The sequence below is a fragment of the Nelumbo lutea genome, chromosome 1 (assembly GCF_056320005.1).
Source record: "Nelumbo lutea isolate HS-2025 chromosome 1, American lotus-T2T, whole genome shotgun sequence".
Taxonomy (NCBI): Eukaryota; Viridiplantae; Streptophyta; class Magnoliopsida; order Proteales; family Nelumbonaceae; genus Nelumbo; species Nelumbo lutea.
The window spans coordinates 163970498-163991975 of record NC_142684.1 but is presented as its reverse complement, the minus strand read 5'-3'; the positions used below and the strand labels follow the sequence as shown (position 1 = coordinate 163991975).

Sequence of the window (21478 nt, the reverse complement as noted above, 5' to 3'; positions counted from 1 at the left end):
TACTTAGGAGAATTACCATGTTAGAAAAGTGCAAAAGAAATGCAAGTCACAGTTAAGTAAAATCACATGAGCCCCACCATGTTGGCCTTGTCTACTTCATGAAGATCTGAAAATTCATCAGTTAATTTCCCTTGTTCAGTATTCACTTCCAAATATGTAAATTTAACAAGAGATACAGAGTTTAGGATTCCAAATAAAGACAGTGCTGTTTGCAATTTATAGAAGGCATGTGTTACGGGCTTGGCTACACATCCTTCTTAATCTAAGCTGAAATCCACGGTATAAGTCATAACTATGGCATTTGTTTCTAAATCATTTATATCTTGCTATTCACTTTCTATGAGGAAAGAGACCAAATGACAACGGTCACAACGAAACAAACAACAAAGTGAGATGAATGACCAAATGGGAACATTGATAACAAATGGTTAACTAATATTATGGTTTTTACAGGTACTGCTCCAAGTATATATTAGATTAATATTAGAATCGTTTCATCTGATAAAACAATACACACAATACTCAACTAAAACAAGAAATTTTCAAAATTGTGCATTGCCATCATCTAGTCACTTCTTTAGGAAAGAAAGAGGAATAAAACTGGGATGTCTATTTGTTTTATAAATAATTTGGAGTACTGTACAATACAAGTCAAATATTTTTCCATACCTAGCAATAAAATACAACATCCAACCATTTGTATACAAAGGGATGCTTCCAAATGCCAACATCTGTATCCATTTCATGTTCAAGTCCTGTTTGCATACAAGTATAATGGGTCTCTGAATATAAGACCTTCAATAGGGAAATTGCCAGTCTACACAATCATCAAAATCAAAACTGCTTGCACAGTCCAACAAGGCATTCTGTTGATGCTCGTAGCGGCATATGTAATTCAACCCCACAAGAAGCTCACAGATAGCTGCCTCTGTCTTTCCCCTATCCGCAAAATACAATGTCTGAAGCAGAAGAACATTTGTCCTAGTAACAATTTGCTGTTGCTCAAAATTACGTTCCGTCTGCCACCTGATCATATTATGTGCCAGTGGTGCAAGCCATGCGAGTATCTTATCTAGCGTCTCCTTCCAATCATGGGCAAGAGGAGCATCATATATAGCAAGGTTCTTGACATAAGACTTGAGATTTGTTCTCAGAGACATTCTTAAGCTCGTTGGTAACATCTGGTATAAATCATCTCTAGCCTCCTCACCAACTAAATGTGGATAGCGAAGCAGCTTCTCAATAACAATTATGACATTTGCATAATGCAAAGCAAGAGCAGAACCCCCAATAGTGGATGGAGGGGCGTGTAAGAGTAATCTACTTTTGGGGCCAAATCGTGACCTGCTGTTAATCGTGCTACACTTGGATTGTCGTTGATCCCCACTGAAAGGACCGCTCAACTCAACCCTATTAGAGCAACCAGATGAATGCGGGAGCTCTCTACTAAACCCATTTGCGATGCTGCAACAACCCGAAGTTCGACTATAATGGTCTCCATATTCTAAGTCATCATCAATCCTTGAAGCTGAACTGCTCAAGCTAAGGCAGTCCATGAAAAGTCTCCCGGGGCTAGCTCCACATGGAGGAAGATTAAAATCGTCAGGACGAACTGAAGTCATGTCATTTCTCTGCATTGCCAATCCAGACCTAGAGATGGTCCTCTCGACTTTACCTCTGTCAAGTGGTCCTGAGTTATATGTATGAGCCTTTCTTGAAGCCGATCTCAATGGCCCTGAGACCGTCTGGAAATGATGGTTACCATCAATCTGACCGGAAACCGTCCTGCTTTCATCCTGAACGGGAGATGAACTTTCTCCTGCAGAAGAAGCGTCTGATCCTGAAATAGAAAGGCCGGAAAAATCTAGCCTCGAAACAGAGTCTCCAAAAACAATGCAGAGCCTAGCATAGATGGTACAAACCGTTCTCGCTAACAGAGCAACAATCTTATCATATGTCTGGTTCCACAGTGAAACATCCCTGAGATGCCTCACATCCTGCCTTTGCCAGATTACCTTCTGCTCAAAGGCCCGGCGACTCTCCTCGTGCTGATTCTGTTGGAACTTCTTGGTTGCCTGCTCCAACTCATTCAAAACCTCCATTTCGCTGTAGAGATTCGAAGTGGAGCTCACGTATCTCTCCATCTTCCTTATCATCCCGTCCATATCCCTCACCAGGAACCCCAGCTCCCTCACATCGATTACCCCCGTAATGATATCAGAGTAAACGTGTTCGAAGCCCTGCAACGCAGGCTCAGTACACCTTTTCCCTAGCCTAGAAACAACAGCAGCAACACGGTTCAGGTCGTCGAGCTTCTCAGCGAGAGCGAGCTCGAGAAGGTAAGATTCGTCAGAGGACACCAGCTTCGTGACCCCCTCGGACTTCAAGATCTCGTTTTTGAGCTTGAACATCTCGGGGTCGGTTAGCGATTTGTGGAGATGAACGGTTTTAGACATGACGTTCGCGACTTCGAAGGAAAGAATGCCAATGGTCTCTTTTGGTTGGTCTGGTTTTTTGGCGTTCTTTTTCTTGGAAGCCTCGAGCAAAAGAGCGTGCCTGAGATTGTTACTTACCTGGTTCCCCATCTTTAAAATCCAAGGTTCTGCAACCATTGCCGCTTCTTTTGCCGCAAGAAGATCAGAGATCTGAAGCACCTCAACTTTTCACCAAAGTTGCTCCGCAGATCTGCGCGCATCCAGCAAAACCCGAAAATCTCGGAATAGCTTGAAAAAAATTAGAAGGGAGTATTTCCTCTCCGAGATCCGCGTAATAGCGTGAATCACCGAGAACCAAAGGCAGAAACTAGAAATCTCTGTCCAGTTTAAAAAATTGAAGCTGTCAAAGCTGCTTAGATGATGTTTTTTGTCCGTAAAACTGCTCTAAGCTTCCCGAACCCCATTACATTGGTTACACCAAACGAATCTCCCTTAAATGTCAAAATTAATAAAGCAAAAAAAAGAACTCCAGAAAATCGAAAAGCTTCAGAGTTTCAACAGTTCTTCAGCAGATCTGAACTTCCCAACTCCTCCCACCTCCTCTCCTCACCCGGGTGTAGTTAGAAATCAACGTACAGCTCAACTCCGTGAACCTCGATTTCTTCAGCTAGTACTCGTCCGAAACCAGAAATGCAATAGCACTAACACGATAGGTATCGGGAATAACAAGGAATGAGTTAAAGGAAGCTGCAGATAACACTCCAGAAGAAAAGAGATTAGAGAACTGTGAGAGTACTCTCGAGTACCAATCGATTCCTATGTGCTCCTTTGCTGAATAAAGCTGGAACAGAACTAAGCGAAAAGTTGATATTTCCAGCTTTTCGAGCTTCGACGATGGCACATTCCAGCAGGCGTGGAGAGTCTGCAATCGATTATATGGCAGAGAGAGAGAGAGAGAGAGAGGTCGAATGGTGGTTGCGATGGAGGGAAAGGAGTAAAAAGTAATCAATATCAATAGCCAGTAGAAGCGTTTCTCAGAGGCGTTCTTATTTGTAGCGATTTTTCAAAAGTGCTTCTCAAATTACTTCACCCCGATAATTTGAAATTATTTCTCATATGCCCTTTTCTTCCCGAATTTCCCGAAATGCCCCATTCAAAAGTTAAAAAGAAATTCGTTCATATCCAAGTTTCAAACCAAAAAATAAAAAATATTGAACACACTCATAGTTTTACTACTTCTCAAGTATTAATCGAGAAGCTTTAGAATTTGGGTTTTGTATAAAGACAATAGTCTTACTACTGAGCAATTATTGAGGATACAAAAATTTATTCATTTTTTATTAAATATGACATTTTGATTAAATTATTATCTATGAAAACTGCATTCTTTACGACTTACGAGGCAGTAATAAAACAAAATAAAATTAGGGATAAAACATAATAAGTGATTAAAAGGTCAAAATATAAAAAAAAAAAAAAAATTAAATGAATTTGGTAAACCTAACCCTTTCTTCATGTGTTTTAGATAGTTAAGTAAACAGAACATTGGACGTCCAATGCTAGCTCTCTCAATGTGTCATGCCTCTAACGAAAGAGTTGACCTGCTGCTTCTATTATCTATTAGAAAACAAAAAGAGGTCTGAGGCTATAATTTTACGGTGAATCTAGTGAAACAAAGCAGGAATGACCCAAGTTTTTTCCTAACGAAAACATTGTTGCTTTTAAAATAGAGGAAATGGTGGATGATAAGGTCATGCTTTATTTTCTTTTTCAAAATTTATGTGTAACACTAACATCTAACATGAATATGATGACCAGCTGTTACTCTCGTGCAAGGAATGCAAATCGAGGAGTGTTTGATGATTAAAGTGAATGGTTTTGTTTTCTAAAACAGCCACCACATCGACCAAATTGTATTTACTTTCTGACATACCTATTGTTTTTTGTTTTAAAAATTACAGAAAACAAAACCATTTGGGAACATGGGGTCTCCCCATGAATAATAAATACAAAATGCAGGAGATGTTTCTGATGTGCGGCCAGTACATGTTGTGAAATCAGACTCTAACCAATTATTTTTTTTAGTATCGTTCCTTTTTAAGTTACTAATTAGGGATAATTTGGTTCGACCTATCAACACTTAAACACGTGGAAGTGATCTACTGATTGGCTGATGATTCGGCATTCTCTCCTATCTCAGCGGGTCAGGTCAGCTCAGGTACCTCGGGCACTTCATCCAAGACCGAGGCCTAAGTAGTTCTTGATGACCTAACCTGACGAGTTGACACGTGGCCAACTGTCTCCAAGCTCTCCGGAATCACGTTGCATGCCTGCAAGCCTTATCCTTATCTTGCCCGGCCCAAATTGGATGAACTCAATAATCTTTATCAGCTAACACAAAGTCCACCTCTTGGTGTGGAACGAATTCCTAATAGTATGAGTGAGGAATCTCGGAGGTGTTTCGTAAGACCTATGGTAGTTCACCTATATAAGGGCACTAACCTCAACGTCACAAGGTATGCGCGATTATTTGCTCACTAGCCTTCTACCATACAAGTTTTCAACTCACACACAAAGTACTAACTTAAGCATCGAAGCACCCAGATCGGGTAAGCCACCCCGGGTCCTCTGAGCCTTCTTCTTCTTTTGCAATTCGATCGGCCAACAAAGTGGACCAACGTCCAAGCTACCATCCAGGTAAGAGCATTCAGATTGTGCACCATCAATTGGCGTTGTCTTTGGGAAACTACAACAAAAAGCCAGGTTCCTACCCTCTAGTTTTTACTTTCACAAACTACAATGGCATCTTCCAGCAATAACAACGATAAGAACGTCAAAGTGCCTGCCATTGGGGAACAAGATCAATAAGCAATCAACTTAGAGATCCCCTCTGTGACTATCAAGCAATTCATAGTGCCCCTCACTCTTCCAAGAGTATCGGCTGTCCAGAACCCAACGTTCCCTCTGCAACAAGTTAACGCACCTATGCCTCGTGTGAGTGTCCCTCTCCCAGCGGTAGAGCCCTCTACGGTTCTTGCCAAGATAGATGCACGGCAGTTCTATGAGTTGGTGTCGAATGTCAGAATCATGAACTTGCAACTATGAGCATGGGAGGAGAGGTTCGGAGCATACATGTCACCCCAACAGCCTCAGCAGCAACAGAACCGGTTGAACATACGCCAGTCACCACCCCGAGGACCATCTCCACCTCGAGACCAAGTACCACTCTGAGGTCCAACACCACCTCGGGATCTAGTACCTATTAGGCATCCATCGCCACCCCAACACCTTGTGGTCGACCAGCAAAACAACCAGCTGCAACATAGTCAATAGAACAACCAACCTCACCAGTCACAGAGTAATTAGCATCAGCACCCCCAACATCACCAGTAGTGCCCTCAACAAGACAACCAGCAACCCAGGGTGAGGTGTGAGGATCCAGCCTGGGATCCCTCCTATCACCTCGGCAACCGGGACCCAGCCCTTGCTCGGGAGAATGTCAGAGACCAGGACCTGCCCCCTGTCCGGGATAATGTCAGAGACCAGGAGAATGCCAGGGCCAAGACTTTGACAAATACCGAAGTGAACAGCACCAATGAGGTGACCAAGAAGCGACATCGTAGATGCGCACACCGTACTACCAGAAAGAGCAGTGTCGCCCCTACTACAGAAGTTGAGAAGAGAAGGGAAGAAGTCAGCTCGGTAGCATTCATCCGACCCCAATTCCACTAAGCCGACCTTCCCCTTTAGCACCAGAGATTCTCTCAGCCCCACGGCCAAAGAACTTCAAGACACCTACCCTGGAGACATACGACGAAAACACCAACCCCAATGATCATAGTGATAGCTTCCAGTCCTTAATGCTACTCTACGAGATAGATGAAGGTTGTTTCTGTATGACCTTCAAAGACACCGCGAGATTGTGGTATCAAGGCCTACCCCCAACTCAATCAAAAGTTGGAGTCAGTTCGTAGACCTTTTCACTATGTACTTCGCCACAAGAAAGAAGTGCCCCAAGTCGGTGATGAGTTTGTTGAACTTCGTCTAATGGGAGAATGAGTCCCTAAGTGACTACATCAAAATATTCAATTTGAAAAGGCTACAGGTACCGAACCTTGACCCGGTCGTGCAGTTCACTACAACTCAAAAGGGAATTTGCCATCCTGATCTCCATTGGCAATTCAAGTTGAACCCACTTATTTTTATGAAGACATTCTTCAAAGAAGCCGATAAATTCATCAAAACAGAGGAGATTCTTGAGTCCCGATTAAAGTTGCATCAAGCCGAAAAAAGAAACAAAACAGAGGAAGAAGCTAACAGTAGCAAACACCAACGACGAAAGAACAAGTCGCGTTAGTTAGATAAATACTTGGGCAAATATTAGTCAAATTCCCGGGAAACTAATACTTTAGAGCACAAGCAGCTGGAATCGGGTGGTGTTATATGAAGGCCACATATATACTGTGTTATGCCATATGGATTGTGGTGTGATGATATGACAGGTTCAAATGTCCCTCCTAAAAGGAAGATTCTAGGTTACTCACTCATACAATGTCTCTATCCATATCAGCCAGCCCCCATAATGTGTATTGCGCTTTCTCCCCACCGATAATAAATCATTTCATCTCCTTTGTTTTGGTCCTAATAATATAACCAAGGAAAGAAACCGACATTTGTGTGACACTTGTGAGGCTTGTTGGTCCATTAATTTGTCACTTGGAAAGAGATTGACATAGAAAGCACATGCTCTCATTTGGGTTGCCACCTCAATTCTAGCTGAAACTATAACCCAAATTCCCCCTCCCTTAGGCTATGTTTGGTTTGAAGATAAAAGTAGGAAAAACCTATACAAGGTGTAAAGATTTTCTTACATTTTCCTTCTTTTTCCTTTTTTTTTCAAACTAAAGCCTTATTGTTTTCCATTTCTTTTTTTTTTTCATTTTCTTTTTCTGCCAAATTTGGTTTTTCTAATGAAATTGTTAATATTTTGATACTTTTCTTTCTCTCTAATTTTCTTAAGGGTCATAAGTGTCTTGTTCAATCCTTTGTTTTACCCTTTTCGAAGATAAAGTTTCTCGTATCAATAACATTTTCAATAAAACTTAATTGCCTTGTTTTATGGATAATACCAATAGGGCTGTTAATAGGTCGGATTTGTTTATTTGGGTTGGGACAACTTGTACCAATTGCAAACGGATTTTTGATGGGGACAAAACAATATATCTAGAACCGTCCTAACATTAATCGGGATAATCAGGTCTGATCTTATTAGACTCGATTTTACCACAACTTAAAGTTTTAATTTTTAATAATATAATATTAATAAAAATGTCATAAATTAGTAAATTATTTATATATTAATAAGTCAAGTATTTTTAATCAAAATTATCTTTTATATTATCTATCAAATTTATCCTTTTTTTATAATTAATCAAATTTATCCTTTAGACCAAAAAATATAATAAAAATTAGGAAAATTTCCTAAACAGTACCCTAAACTTTGGAGTTGTGTCAAGTCAGACCCCAAACTTCAAAATGTATCTTTGCATTATCTTGAACTTTCAATCTGTGTCTAATAGGTCCCTGCGGTTAGCTGAGCATTAGTTGACACCATTACATGACATTAGGAGCGCATTAAACAATTTCAAAATGGCAAAATTACCTTTTATGATATTTTTTCCACCATTACGTGACATTAGGAGCGCATTAAACAATTTCAAAATGGCAAAATTACCCTTTATGATATTTTTTCCACCATTACGTGACATTAGGCGTACATTAAACAATTTCAAAATAGCAAAATTACCCTTCATGATATTTTTCTGACAATTTTATCCATTTCGTTTGAGTGTTAAAAGAAGGAAAGGAGAATAGCGGTTATAAAACCGAATAGATAATCATCTCGTTACAGTTGATCGTTGAACAAGAGAGCTTAATTGAAAAGGAGAGCGGGAGATTCAATAGTTGATCGATGTTTGATTTTATAACACGAAATGGGTAAAATGGTCAGAAAAATATCATAAAGGATAATTTTACCATTTTGAAATTATTTAATACGTACATGATGCCATGTGATGGTATTAACTAATGGTAGAAACCTATTAGACAACTTGAAATTTTAAGATATTGTAAAAACATGTGTTGAAGTTTGGGGACTGACTTTACACAACCCCACAAGTTCAAGATATTGTTCAAAATTTTTTTCTAAAAATTATAAAAAAACTAAAAAACATTTATATATTAATATATTATTAATAAAATAATCAATTTAGGTTTAAAACAAGCAAAAACTAGAACCGGAGAAAAAAATCACATAACCCGATCCATTTGATTTGATCTGTTAGCTAGAACCAACCATTGACAGTATCAAGATTTTGCAGAGATACATACAAGAGTAAATTCATTCTTTGTTCATTTAGAAATAGGAAAAGATTGTATAACTTAAAAAATGAACTAGTTATGCAGGGGATTTTGAGTGGAACCGAATGGCACCAACGGAAGATTTGTATTGAGAGAAAGATGCATCCTAATTTCCGCTTCCTTAAGTCAAGGAGATGGTGACTTGGTGTGGGGAAATTTTGCTCCCCACTACTCCACTAGGCCCTTCGGGGACACGTGTTTTTTTTTCCATGGAAATTTCACAAGGTCTTTTTAAGTCACCATGGATACTGTATGGTGTAGAATGACCAGACCACCCTCCATGTCATCATGGATGTCATTTCCAGAGGCAGCGGGAATCAAGGGCACGGGAGTTGAGGGTCGGTCTCTCAAGTCTCAAGCCTACTGCCTCGGCATCTTCTCATCACAGATTCAAATGGAAGGTGACTGAACATAGCTGTAGGCCAGTAATGCGTGAGGTGCCTAATTTCAAGGGGAGGCCAATTATGTAATTTCAGATCAATCAATTTCAAACAATTTTTGTATTTTGTTTTTTTTGGGTATTTGAATTTGAAACAATTTAATGTAGCTACTGTGTGAGGCAAAAAGATAAGTCATAGAGGTACGTACTGTTTATCTGCAACAAGATTTTAAGTTCATCTGTACCACATTAAATTTATTACCTACCTTATAATGGGCCCCACTTTTTCATAGGTAGGTAAAAGAATAGGAGAAATGTTACAACGATCTAAGCCCTTAGCTTAGTTGCATGAGGATTGAATCTTAGCCTTTGGGCTTTTCTTATCTTTGTGGCAGGTGGGGTTGCAACCTTTTTCCAGCAATGTAAAATATCTTTTATGAAAATCCGATTTTTACCTCACAATTGATCCTCACATCCACCTCACAGCCCTCGGGGGAATCGGAGCAAATTCAAACTCACGTTAACAGCCCAAATGACTAAAATTTTTCCCATTTAAATTCTGGTTGCACTCGTGTATTTGCAGTGGTGTAAATGAACCAGTGCAGATGGGATGAATATAAATTTTGGTTTACTTTTGTTTTGCTTCATATTTGACTTTTTCTTATTTTTTTGTGAGAAGTAAAATACAAGGTAAAATGGTATCACCCCACCTTATATGCAATGCAAGGGAATTGAGGTAGAATAAGGGATATTTGTTTGGGAGTGAGATAATTATGTGGTCCCCATTTGATAAGGTAGAGGATTGAAGTAGGTGGAAGGTAGTGCAAATTTTGCATTAATTTCTCACATGTAAATTTTACATTTTAATGAGTGCAAATAAGACAAAAAAGTACAAATTTTGTATCAGTTAAGAGTTCTAATCATACTTACAAAAATTGTTTTAAAAGGCTTAAGCCTTGAGTTAGGGGTGTAAATGGATCGAATTTGAATAAAATCAGGTAATATCCGCATTCGAATCTGATTAAAAAAATCGATATCTGATGGATATTGAAAATTAATATTCAAATTCAAATTCGATTAAATATTCGAATTCGACCAATCAATTATTTTAGGTAATTAATAAATATTTATTTATATAAAGTATATAATATATAAATTACTTAATTATATAATTTAATTATTATATATATATAAATTATATAAACATTTAAATGTTATATATCATATATAAGAATTAAATAATTAATTGAATTTGGATATTTATCGAATCGAATCATATCATATCTGAATTTGAATCTGATTAGCTAATTGGTATGAATAGGATATCCGAATTTGACTAATTACAATATTTGAATTAGCCAAATTCAATTCGATTATATCAAATCTTGATTTCAAAATCGGATTTTCGAATACCATTGACACCCCTACGCAAAGTTTTAAAAGGCTAATGGTGGAGGTGAGGCAGTTGGGTATGAATGGGGTAAGGCCTAAGCCTCAAGGCGTTTTGAGGCGTAAGCCTCAAACAAAAAAAAAAAAAAAACAAAAACAAAAACTATGTATTTATATTTATTAGAAAAAGCAAATGAAGGAAAGATAAGTTATTTTTTCTCTATATTTACATTACCGATCCAACCTGAACTTGACCTGATCTAGGGACCAAACTAACAAATTTTTTTTATTAAAAGAATAATCATATATCCAAAGGGCCAAACCTTTTTTTTTTCATTTTTATGTTTTCTCTAATACTTTTTTCCTTGTTTTTTTTTTCTCATTGTGGTCTAAAAGCATCGAGGTTGGTTTATTCTTTGTAGCTCTATTATTGATAAAAAAAAAAAAAATTGCTTTGTAGTTCCATTGGTTTGTTTTAGACTTTTAGTTTTAGCTACATAATCTATAAAAAAAAGTTATTTGGATAAGGTAACTTAGATGTTATTTGATAATAACTGAATATGTTGAATTGAAAAAACTTATTGCTTTGTCTTTTAGTGAATAAGTCCTTAAGGTGTAGGCCTCTAACAACTCAAGGCCTAAGTAGGCCTAAGCCTTAGCAATGGAGAAAAAGGCTATTGAGGCAAGACCATTTTGGTCAGCCATGCCACTATGTCAAGTGTATGCCTTGAGGTGAGGTGCATAAATTTTGCCTCAAGGCTCAAGCATCACAACTTTGATATGAGGCTTAATCCTTTATCAGAATGAGGCATAAGGCATAGCTTGAGGTGTAAAAAGGCTTAAGCCTCGTGCATCAATGACTACTTAGTGATTTAATGCAAAAATAATACATTTTTATAATTTAGAAAAAGGACTTCAATAATTATAGGCCAAATAAAAAGTAAAAAAAAAGGAAAAAATATGGCAAATCAAATTCTATTAGTTTTTCTTAGTATTTTAAGATAATTCAATGCAAAAAGGATTAATCAAGTTCTTAGTTTCTTTTGGATAAATCGAATATTATTATTATTATTATTTACTATTATTATTATTATTATTATTATTATTATTATTATTATTATTATTATTATTATTATTATTATTATTATTATTATTATTATTATTATTATTATTACTACTACTACTACTACTACTACTACTACTACTAGTTATTATTGTTAGTTGTTAGTTATTATTTTATTTAATGCTTAAAGGTCAAAACTTATTGCTTATAAACTTCTAGTTTATGGATATGTATACTCTCTATAATTTTAATTTGGCATACTATATGCTATTTTCATCAATTTACATACTTTGATTAATTTTTCTTTAAACTTTGAGGCCTACACCTCAACTATGCCTTTAGCCTTTTAAAAACTTGAGTTGTGTTTGTTTGCAATACAAACACAAATGTGTACTCTTGATAAATATATTCTCTTTGGTTCATTAATGCAAAATGATTCATAATTGTAAACCCATTTTGTTCTCTTCTTGTTTGTTTCAATTCAATATAAAGAGTTGTATGGTGGCCTCTCTCTTTCTCTCGATCGACAAAATAAAGTAAGCCTACTTGCATCAAGATCCAAAAAATACAAGTTTGTATCCATTAAATGGATATAGTAATGCACTCCCCTTATGATACAAAAATGTTAGAAAAATATATTTTTCCCCTCTTAATTGTTTCACTTTTGTATGGAAATTGGCAAATAAATGCTCACAAACCCGAACCAAGCTACATAAGTGCCCTAGTTCAATGTCTGTATCGCAAACAAATGTAGCCTTGGTTACAAACAATTAAACAAACAAGTGCAAAACTGGACCCTAATGATTTGGGTAAAGAAATAAAATGCATTTGGTTTAGATTAGCATCGCAATCAAACACAACCTTAAGGAAGTTTAAGGCACAAAAAAACTTTATGATGTGTTTGGTTCAAGGTTTTAAAAGGCTAAAGGCAGAGGCAAGGCAGTTAGGTGTGAAAGGGGCGAGGCCTAAGCCTCAAGGCATTTTGAGGTGTAAGCCTCAAACATTAAAAAAAAAGGAAAATAAAACTATTTATTTATATTTATTAGAAAAAGCAAATGAAGGAAAGATAAGATATTTTTTCTATATTTACATTGCCCGACCCAACCTGAACTTGACTTGATCTAGGGACCAAACTAACAAAATTTTTTATTAAAAAAAATAATCATATATCCAAAGTGCCCAAAGTGCCAAACCTATTATTTTTTTTCATTTTTATGTTTTCTCTAATACTTTTTCCTTGGGTTATTTTTTTTTCTCATTGTGGTAAAGCACTAAGGTTGGTTTATTCTTTGTAGCTCCATTTATTGATAAAATAAATTGCTTTGTAGTTCCATTTTGTTTTAGGTGGCGTTTGATAACACTTTCAGACCTTTGAAGTTTGAAAGTGTTGTTTTTCAGACGTCAAAGGTGTTTGGAAGTGTATCTGAATTTGGGTTTGAAAATTAATTTCAGATATGAAATAATAAGACATGGGCCAGGCGTTGTATGCATTCAGATGCATTTCAAACCTAGCTGAAAGTCCAAAATACCCTTAAAAACATGTTTGTGTTTCTCCCTCTCACTGTTCACCTTCTCCACTTGACGCAACGACGAACCAATGGCGGCAAGTGACTCCTCCAACGAACTAGTAGCGGTGAGTGTTAGCACCCGATTTTTGCTCGGTCCATTCTTTAACCCATCTCCAACATTCTAGATGCCTGATAGGACCACGACAATCACTTTAAAACTTGCCAAAACCCTAAGAAACCAAAATTTAGCCCAAATACTCATAAATTCACCGCTAAATCTACATGATTCCCTTTCGATGGTCTTGATTATGCCACATCACCATACTTGATCCCCGATCAAACTCCATCATGCGAAAGAAAATCCTTAAACAACCAATCACACAAAATTTCAACCATAAATTCCTGGATTTAGCCCATCATCCATTAGAGATTCCATTTCGACATGTACAACACTTTGATGCTCCTCGAACCTAAAACCCGTGATCCACACATACCTAACACAATCAAACCATTCCAACAGCCTCATAAACCCAATCCATACCCACCATCAAATTTTATCCCCAAATCCCCTTGTTTGACCCAACATCAAGCCTTGATTATGTTTTAACGAACCTTATTGATCAAAAGGTCACCTGTCACGAATCTCTATCATCCAATCCTTATTTAACCAATCAGACCTTGCCACCAAAAACCCCAGCACATCAAATTTCATAACCAAACACCTCCATTTGACCATTGAAAAAGCAAGATTCCATTTTAAGTCATCTCGTTGATTGAAAAACCATAAGCTAAGACCATGATTTGAACTAAATCAGTTAATCTACACCTCTGATCAAAGATCCATCACTTCCATCAGATTCGGGATGTTCAAAATGCCTATCCACATAATTTCATCCCAAAATTCCCCCGTTTGACCATTCATCAAACAAAGATTTTATTTCAATAAATCTTATTGATTCGAACCTATCAGCCATAGATCTCAGTCATCTCGACCCTATTTGTCCAATCAGACCTCATCACTATGTTTAGAGACCCAAAAACCCCAGCACACCAAATTTCATGACCAAACTCATCTATTTAACCATTAAACTAGAGAGGTATCATTTTGACACACCAGATTGAACCACCACATCAACTGTCCAACCTAGAATCTTAAGAGGGTGGGGACTGACATCAGCTCTTTATTTGACCCCATTAAAACACCTAGACCAATGAATTTGAGTCTAATAGGCTTAAAAAGCTCAAAATTCCAAGTACGGGGCTCAAAATTCCACCACATCATTTAAAAGTTCTTCAAATTTATGTTTTTTGCCACTGTCAGCCCCAAGTACGGGGCTACAACGTCTGGCACGCCCCAATGCCTCATTGGATGCACAAAATCCATTAGAAGACCTCCAAACTCGAGAAAATTTGTTACACAAAGAAGGAAGGTTCAACTGCAGGCCCTTCTCTCTCAAAATCCTTGCCTATTTCAATGAAAAAACTTTGTTGAATCACAAACACTGAAGCTGGACGAGTTTTAGACCCATCTCCCTCCATTTTCTCTATACATGGAGGCCCAACTCGAACTTGAGAAATAGGAGAGTTTTCCAACTTCTATGGTACATCCATTCTGCTTGAAATCCCGAAATCCCTAAAGCCAAGCTCAAGCCTCATCCCCTGTTTTTCAAAGTTAACACCAGAATCGCTTAACCAGCTCTCGCCTTGCTCAAATTTCATTTGAAGTCCTTTTAGTTACTGGAAAATTTGTTTTAAGGTCGTACACGAGAGGTAAGTCTCTCATTCCACTATCTCTCTACTTTTAGTTTAGTTTTAGATTGCTTAAAGTCCTAAAATCTTAGGAAATTTGCATTCCTAGCTTCCTTCAGATTGAGAGCAAGAGGTAGAGAGGCGAGGGTCTTAGGGAAACCAGTACCTAAGACCCAATAACATCACCTCAAATCAATTTTGGGCAAAGTTGGGAACGTTTTGCCAGATTTTAGGAGCTTTGAGCAATCCCGTTAATTGGTGTTTTGTTAGAATTTGAGCCTGAACTACTCCCTCTTTGGGCTGCTACAACAGCTTGGAGAGAGGGGTGCCTAACACCTTCCCTCTCCCAATCATTCGAATCCAAAATCTCTCGATTAAGTGCTTTCCTTGGCAAAGAATGGAGTCACTATCAAAGACTTAAATCGAGTTTTTCAAATCTAAAAATGAGGGCCCATTTCCTCTAAAAAATGGGTAGTAACTCCATTTCTTTGAACTGGCTATGAGCTTCTTGGAGCTCACAGCAAGTTCCGGCCTTCTCTCTCTCTCTCTCTCCTTTATTCTTCTTCTTCTTCTTCCTTTGTGGTCTCATGAATTCCATCCACTGTTTTTCATTTTCGGCCGCCATTGCAACTCTCGACAGTGGTAGCAAGTGACTTCTCTGGCAAACCAACGACGGTGACTCCTCCACTACAAGTGACTCCGATGAACCAGTGGCGACAAGTGTCTTAAGCAAGTGACTCCATTGCTACAACTCTCGCCACTACAACTCCTTCACCGTCCACGGATGACGGCTTTCGTCCATTGTTTTTCATCTTTTTCTTCCTTAAGACATTATTTTTCTAATTATTAAATATTTTTTATTGCTTTATGGACTTTATTATTATTTTCATTATTATTTTAACTTTTAATACTTTATAAATTTATATGTATTTTCAATCTTTTTCTTATTTTAATAGATTATAAAAAAAATTATTATTTTTTATAATTTATTCATATTTTCAATATTATTTTGAATTTAATAAATTATTTTATGAAATAGTACAAGTTGAACTGAAAATTACTGAATAGTCTAATTTAAGGGCAAAATAGTATAATTAGTGAATTTCAGATGCTGAAGGTTTGATCCAACACAAACAGCCTTCTTTATTCAAAGCCTCTAAAAAGTCAAAAAACAACCGTCTCTTTTTAGATTTCAGACACTTTTAGTATCTTTTTAACTTTCAGATTTCAGATTTATCAAACACCACCTTAGACTTTTGATTTCAGCTACATAGTCCATAAAGAAGTTATTTGGATGAGACAACTTAGATGCTATTTGATAATAACTGAATATGCTGAATTGAAAAAACTTATTTCTTTGTCTTTTAGTGAACAAGTCCTTAAGGCTCAGTTTGGAAGGAATACAAATACAAACATGTATAATACAAATACATACAAAATGATACAAAATATAAGGTTTTGTGCTCTACATATTTGCATTTGTACTCCTTCCAAACTGAGCCTGAGGAGGTTGTAGAATAAACTGAAGTGGGTATATTGCTATACCCTTGAAAATTTGATTATATATATATTATAATTTAATAGTAACTCCCATTAACAATATTTCCAAAAAAGTGTCCTTATTAAAACCTTAAGCCTTACACATCACAAAGCTAAAGGCTTATTAAAGGCGTAGGCCTCTAAAAACTCAAGGCCTAAGCCTTGGCAATGGAGAAAAAGGCTATTGAGGCCAGGCCTTCTTGGTCAGCCTCGCCTCAATAGCCTTTTAAAACCATGGTTTGGTTTGATTGAAAATAAATGAGAAATAAATGTCACCATCCTTTCAAATTTTCTTTTAAGCTTTTTATTTCTCTTATTTTCTATCAAACCAAATACAAACATAGACCATTTTCTTTTATACGCCTCTCACCCTGATAATGAAAAGAGATGAGTATTCCTTCATATTAACAAAATCAATGGTGAGGGTAATTTTTTATAATATATTATTTATTATTTATAATATAATATTTTAATGTACTTTTGATCTTTTTATTATATATATATTTATTTAAAATATATATTATAAAAATTAAAAATTAAAAACCTACAAACTAAACCGATGGTTAACTGAACTAACCAATTCGGCTTCAATTTGGGGAGTACAACTGGGCTCTATAATCTCTCCGCAAATCCCAGACATAGTATTAAATGTAAATGTGAACAGCCAAAATTTTCTTGCCCTAACGTCCAAGGCTCCATCAATCTAAAAGAGGTGGATGGGAACTTTTTTACTCTAAAATACTCGAAGTTATAATACCGATGGCCACTTTTACTGGAAAAACTTTGTCTTCATCACCTTTTACATCGAGACAAATGCAATATATATCAGCATCATGATCCTAGATATTTTGATAATCTTATTATACAAGGTAAAGACATTGCGAGAATACTTCTTTTATCAAAACACATTTAGCACCAATGAATGGAGTCGAGTACTGGAGTGGGGCGACTGCAAAAGGGATGGTTAGTTGGTTACCACCACTTACCAATTTCCATACCTCCTTTTGTCCCATGGAAAACGAAAACGATGGGTTTGGACTAAAGTGAAATTTATTCATCCAAGTGGGAAATTAATAATAATTTAGTTTTCAACAAGAAATGTATTTTCTATTAAGCAGAGGAATCAGACGATCAGTCTAAAACTATCCATAGGAAGCAACCCTTGTAGCCTTTATCATTCATAGATTTCATTTTCCTTTTTAAGGAAAATAATTATTTGCCGACAGTTGACATAGTCCAGCTGAAACGGCTGAACTGAATGATTTATTCTTTTGTCATTTAGTAAATTAAGTTGCATTTGGATAAGCCCCAAAATTTGTGATTTAAGCTCTATTTATATTTATACTGTTTACAAACTGAGCCTTAAGCTCTATTTGGGAAGTATGCAAGTATAAATAGTATCTTCCCAAACTGAGCTTTAAGCCCAAAAGACACAAGGTTACAATTTTTAGACATTGTGCTTGCGGGCTAGTGTTATCAAATGCTAAAGACATCTTTTGACTTAATTCTGATTTTTCACAGCCCAAAAGTCTCAAAAGCAAAAGCTTATGCAAGTAGATTGAGGAGGCTTTGAGCTGACATTGTAGTTGATTTGATTACCATACACTCTAATATCTTATTATTTTATTATTCAATTCACTAAAACACCAAATATATTGTCATTTCACTCAGCGGGTTGGAAGTCTCTGTCTTGCCACCCTTCGCATCTCAATGTCCTCTCACCTCTCGGTCAGGGAGTGACATACTGACATATGCGCTATGGCACACGAACTCCCATCTCTATATCGTGCGTGCAAACAAGAGACAGGGGGTTAATCTTCTCTGTCTTTCACTTCCACTTTATTTATTTTTCAGTCTACTAGTACCATTTACAACAACGTGGTTCAAAGAAATAGAAATCTCAACTCAACTCCTCAGTCAAATCTGAAATTTGAAAAGATTTAGAAATGATTTTTTGCTTTTTAAAGGCTCTCAAAAGATAAGATCATTTGAATTGGAGCAATTCTCCAACAGTCAAAACTGAGAAATTTACTATTCTACCCTTAGTAATAGATTCTTTGATAAAATTATAAATAATAAAAAGAATATTAAATAAAATAAAATAAAATATTATGATATGTTAAAATAAATTATTATTTATTATTAACTATTAATAATTGAAATTATTTTAATTAATATGAATAGTTATATTATCAAATATTATTACAATTATGTAAATACTAGTACTAAATATTATTATTTATTTAAATAAAAACAATATTTATTAATTAATAATAAATATTTATAACAATATTGGTTTATTATTCTTATTAAATAATATTTTTAATATTATGAAATAATATTTTATAACATCATTTAAGCTATTTTCATTATTTATTAAATAAGTATTATTATTTTTACTAAGTAGATAATAATAAACATTATTCAATATTTATTATTGTTATTATTATTAAATAGGCATTAACATCATTTTATCATGTCTAAAATGCGTTTGATTTTGGTAAGACACGAAACCAGGTCTTGGTATTTCAGATTTGAAGTTGTGTTTCAGATCCTCTAATTAGACCTAAACGTAAATGCTGATGGGGTTTGAAAAGAAAAAATTTCATACCTTTGATGTCTGAAAAAAGTTATGAAACGCCACCTTACTTTCAGCAATTTGTCTTTTGCCTTCTTTTCTCTAGCTACTTGATTGAAACAAAATATGATGAATAATTAGACCTGCAATTGGGTAAGGTTTGGGTTGGGTCAAGACACTTCAGGTTGATTCTGGGTCGGATTGGCTTTTGAGTTGGGTTGACAAATGTTGCACAGGTCAATTTGGGCCATCCCTAAAACTAATTGAAAATTTAAAAAATAAAGACAAATACAGAAAATGCCAAAGTTAAAGAAATTAACCTTAAAATCCTAAAAATAAAATAAAAAAAACTTGGAACATTCAACAATTCAAAGAGTAATGATAAAGTGTAAAGACTAGATAGTAAAGATTAAACAGTAGAAACTTCTAACAATATATAAATAATCCCAATTAGAGCTGACAATCGGGTCGGTGGATTAACCCATGACCCAACCCAACTCAATTTTTTTTTCTAAATTGGGTTGGGTCAGGCCGGGTCATTTTTCTCATTCAGATAGCTAAATATGAGACCCTAGCCCTATTTTTGCCGGTTGGAACAACTTTTTGCTATGTCTATGAATGATACAACGTGGATGCATGGGAAAGTAGAGGATCCCAACCCCTTACTAAATACTATATATCCATTCTAAAGCACCAGTTCAACTTTTAAGTAGCTCATTGATTTACAAATCATTCATCCATGGATCCAATGTATTGAAATATGCAACGCTAATCAAAATTAAAGTGATTGGACTTTCATTAAATGGGGATCGCTATGGTTGTGAAAATTGAAGGTATTAGTCTCAGGTTGTTAGTGGGGACACTGGATCAAGAAAGAATCTATTAGATTTTGATGGTTCCCGTAGGGATGGCAATTTCCCCCATCCCCGACCCGACTTCCCTTACATGATGGGGTTGGGGATGGGGGTTGCTTTGGTGGGGTAGGGATGGGGATGGTGATAATATTTATTTATATATTTATATTTAAATTTTTTCTTTATTTTAAGTAAATTTATTTATTTTTTAAATATTGTTAATTAACAAAATTTGGGGATTCAGGTCCCCACAAGAATCTGTCTCCGTTGGGGATTAGAGTTGTAGGATAACTTTATCCCCGGTGGGGATCAGGGTCAGGAACGAGAATTTATTTCAAAGTTGGGTCAGGGGACGGGGAATATGATCCATGCCTTGAACTTGCTCTATTGCCATTCCTATTCCCCCCAACAATGAATAGTGTTGGTAAAAAGAGGGAGGAGGGTATTTGAGTTGAATAGAGAAAAATAGGTAGGATAGGGAATGAAGCAGAAGGAGAAGCAAAATATAATGTTTGATTTTCTTTTTAATATAAAATAAAAAGAAATAGAGAAGGTAACTCTTCATCTCCTACTTGTAAAATGGAAATGTTTTGGCCATGTTCATTTACAAATTGGTTACTTACCCGAGTTAAGTGTACTTACCCACGTAAATGTTTCTTGAGGTGCACTTATCTAGGTAAGTTCATGTACGCATATTCTTTTGATTTCCAAATAAGTATATAAAAACTTTTTTATTCATAAAAAACCAATGTTAAAATGAGCATATTCATCTTATTATATTTTATAAAATTTTCCTTCAAATGGAAAAATTACTTACCCACCTAGGAGATGGATAAACTTTACTTGGATAACTTACCCACTATAAAGTTGATAAGTGGAAAAGAAATATCCATTGACCAACTTTCCCCTCTTATTTAACGGTAAACAAATGGAGTCGAAGAAATCATATGATATAACAAATGTCACTCCTTGAGTGGGAGGACATTGAGTCCGAAGACAAAGGATCCAAACGATCCAACTAGACCTATTCATGGGCCAGGTGGGGCCAGGTTTTGTATATGTATCAACAGAATACATTCAGGCTTGAGCCTGAGCTTAGTCCTCATATAAAGCCTGAAGATTGGGCTTGAGCCCGAGTTCGGCTAGAAATTTGAAAATAGATTTTTTTTTCTTTTTTATTCAATAAAAAAGTGTTTTATTTATATTAAAAACCTTCAAGACTCAAAAATAATAAACGCCACACTATTACTTGAAAAAAAAAAGAAGAACAAAAGAAAAATATCGTATATATATTTTTTATTATTTAATATATAGTATCAAATCGGGCTCAGACTCGGTCTCAGGCTAGGCTCTTTTGAAAAAGCTCAAGCCTAGCCCAAAAAAAATTGGGCACGATGCTTCAGGCCTGAGTCTAAACCCACAAGCTTAAAATTAGGGTTTCATGTGTTCTTTACTCTCTAATCACAAAATGTTAACATCAACTTGTATGTATTATTGCCCTTGAAAAAAAAAAAAAGATAAAAGGTGAAAAGCTTGAAATTGACAGCAATTGGTTTTATCAAAA

At 35.9% G+C, this 21478-nt stretch overlaps 1 protein-coding gene across 1 annotated transcript; it reads right to left on the bottom strand.

Annotated features, from left to right (window-relative positions):
* Positions 1-576: 576 nt before the first annotated feature.
* On the bottom strand, positions 577-3449 carry LOC148878876 (uncharacterized). Its single transcript, XM_088960246.1, has one exon. It carries the CDS (start codon positions 2610-2612, stop codon positions 798-800), a length of 1815 nt encoding a protein of 604 aa, XP_088816372.1. The 5' UTR covers positions 2613-3449; the 3' UTR covers positions 577-797.
* Between the last annotated feature and the right edge of the window lie 18029 nt (positions 3450-21478).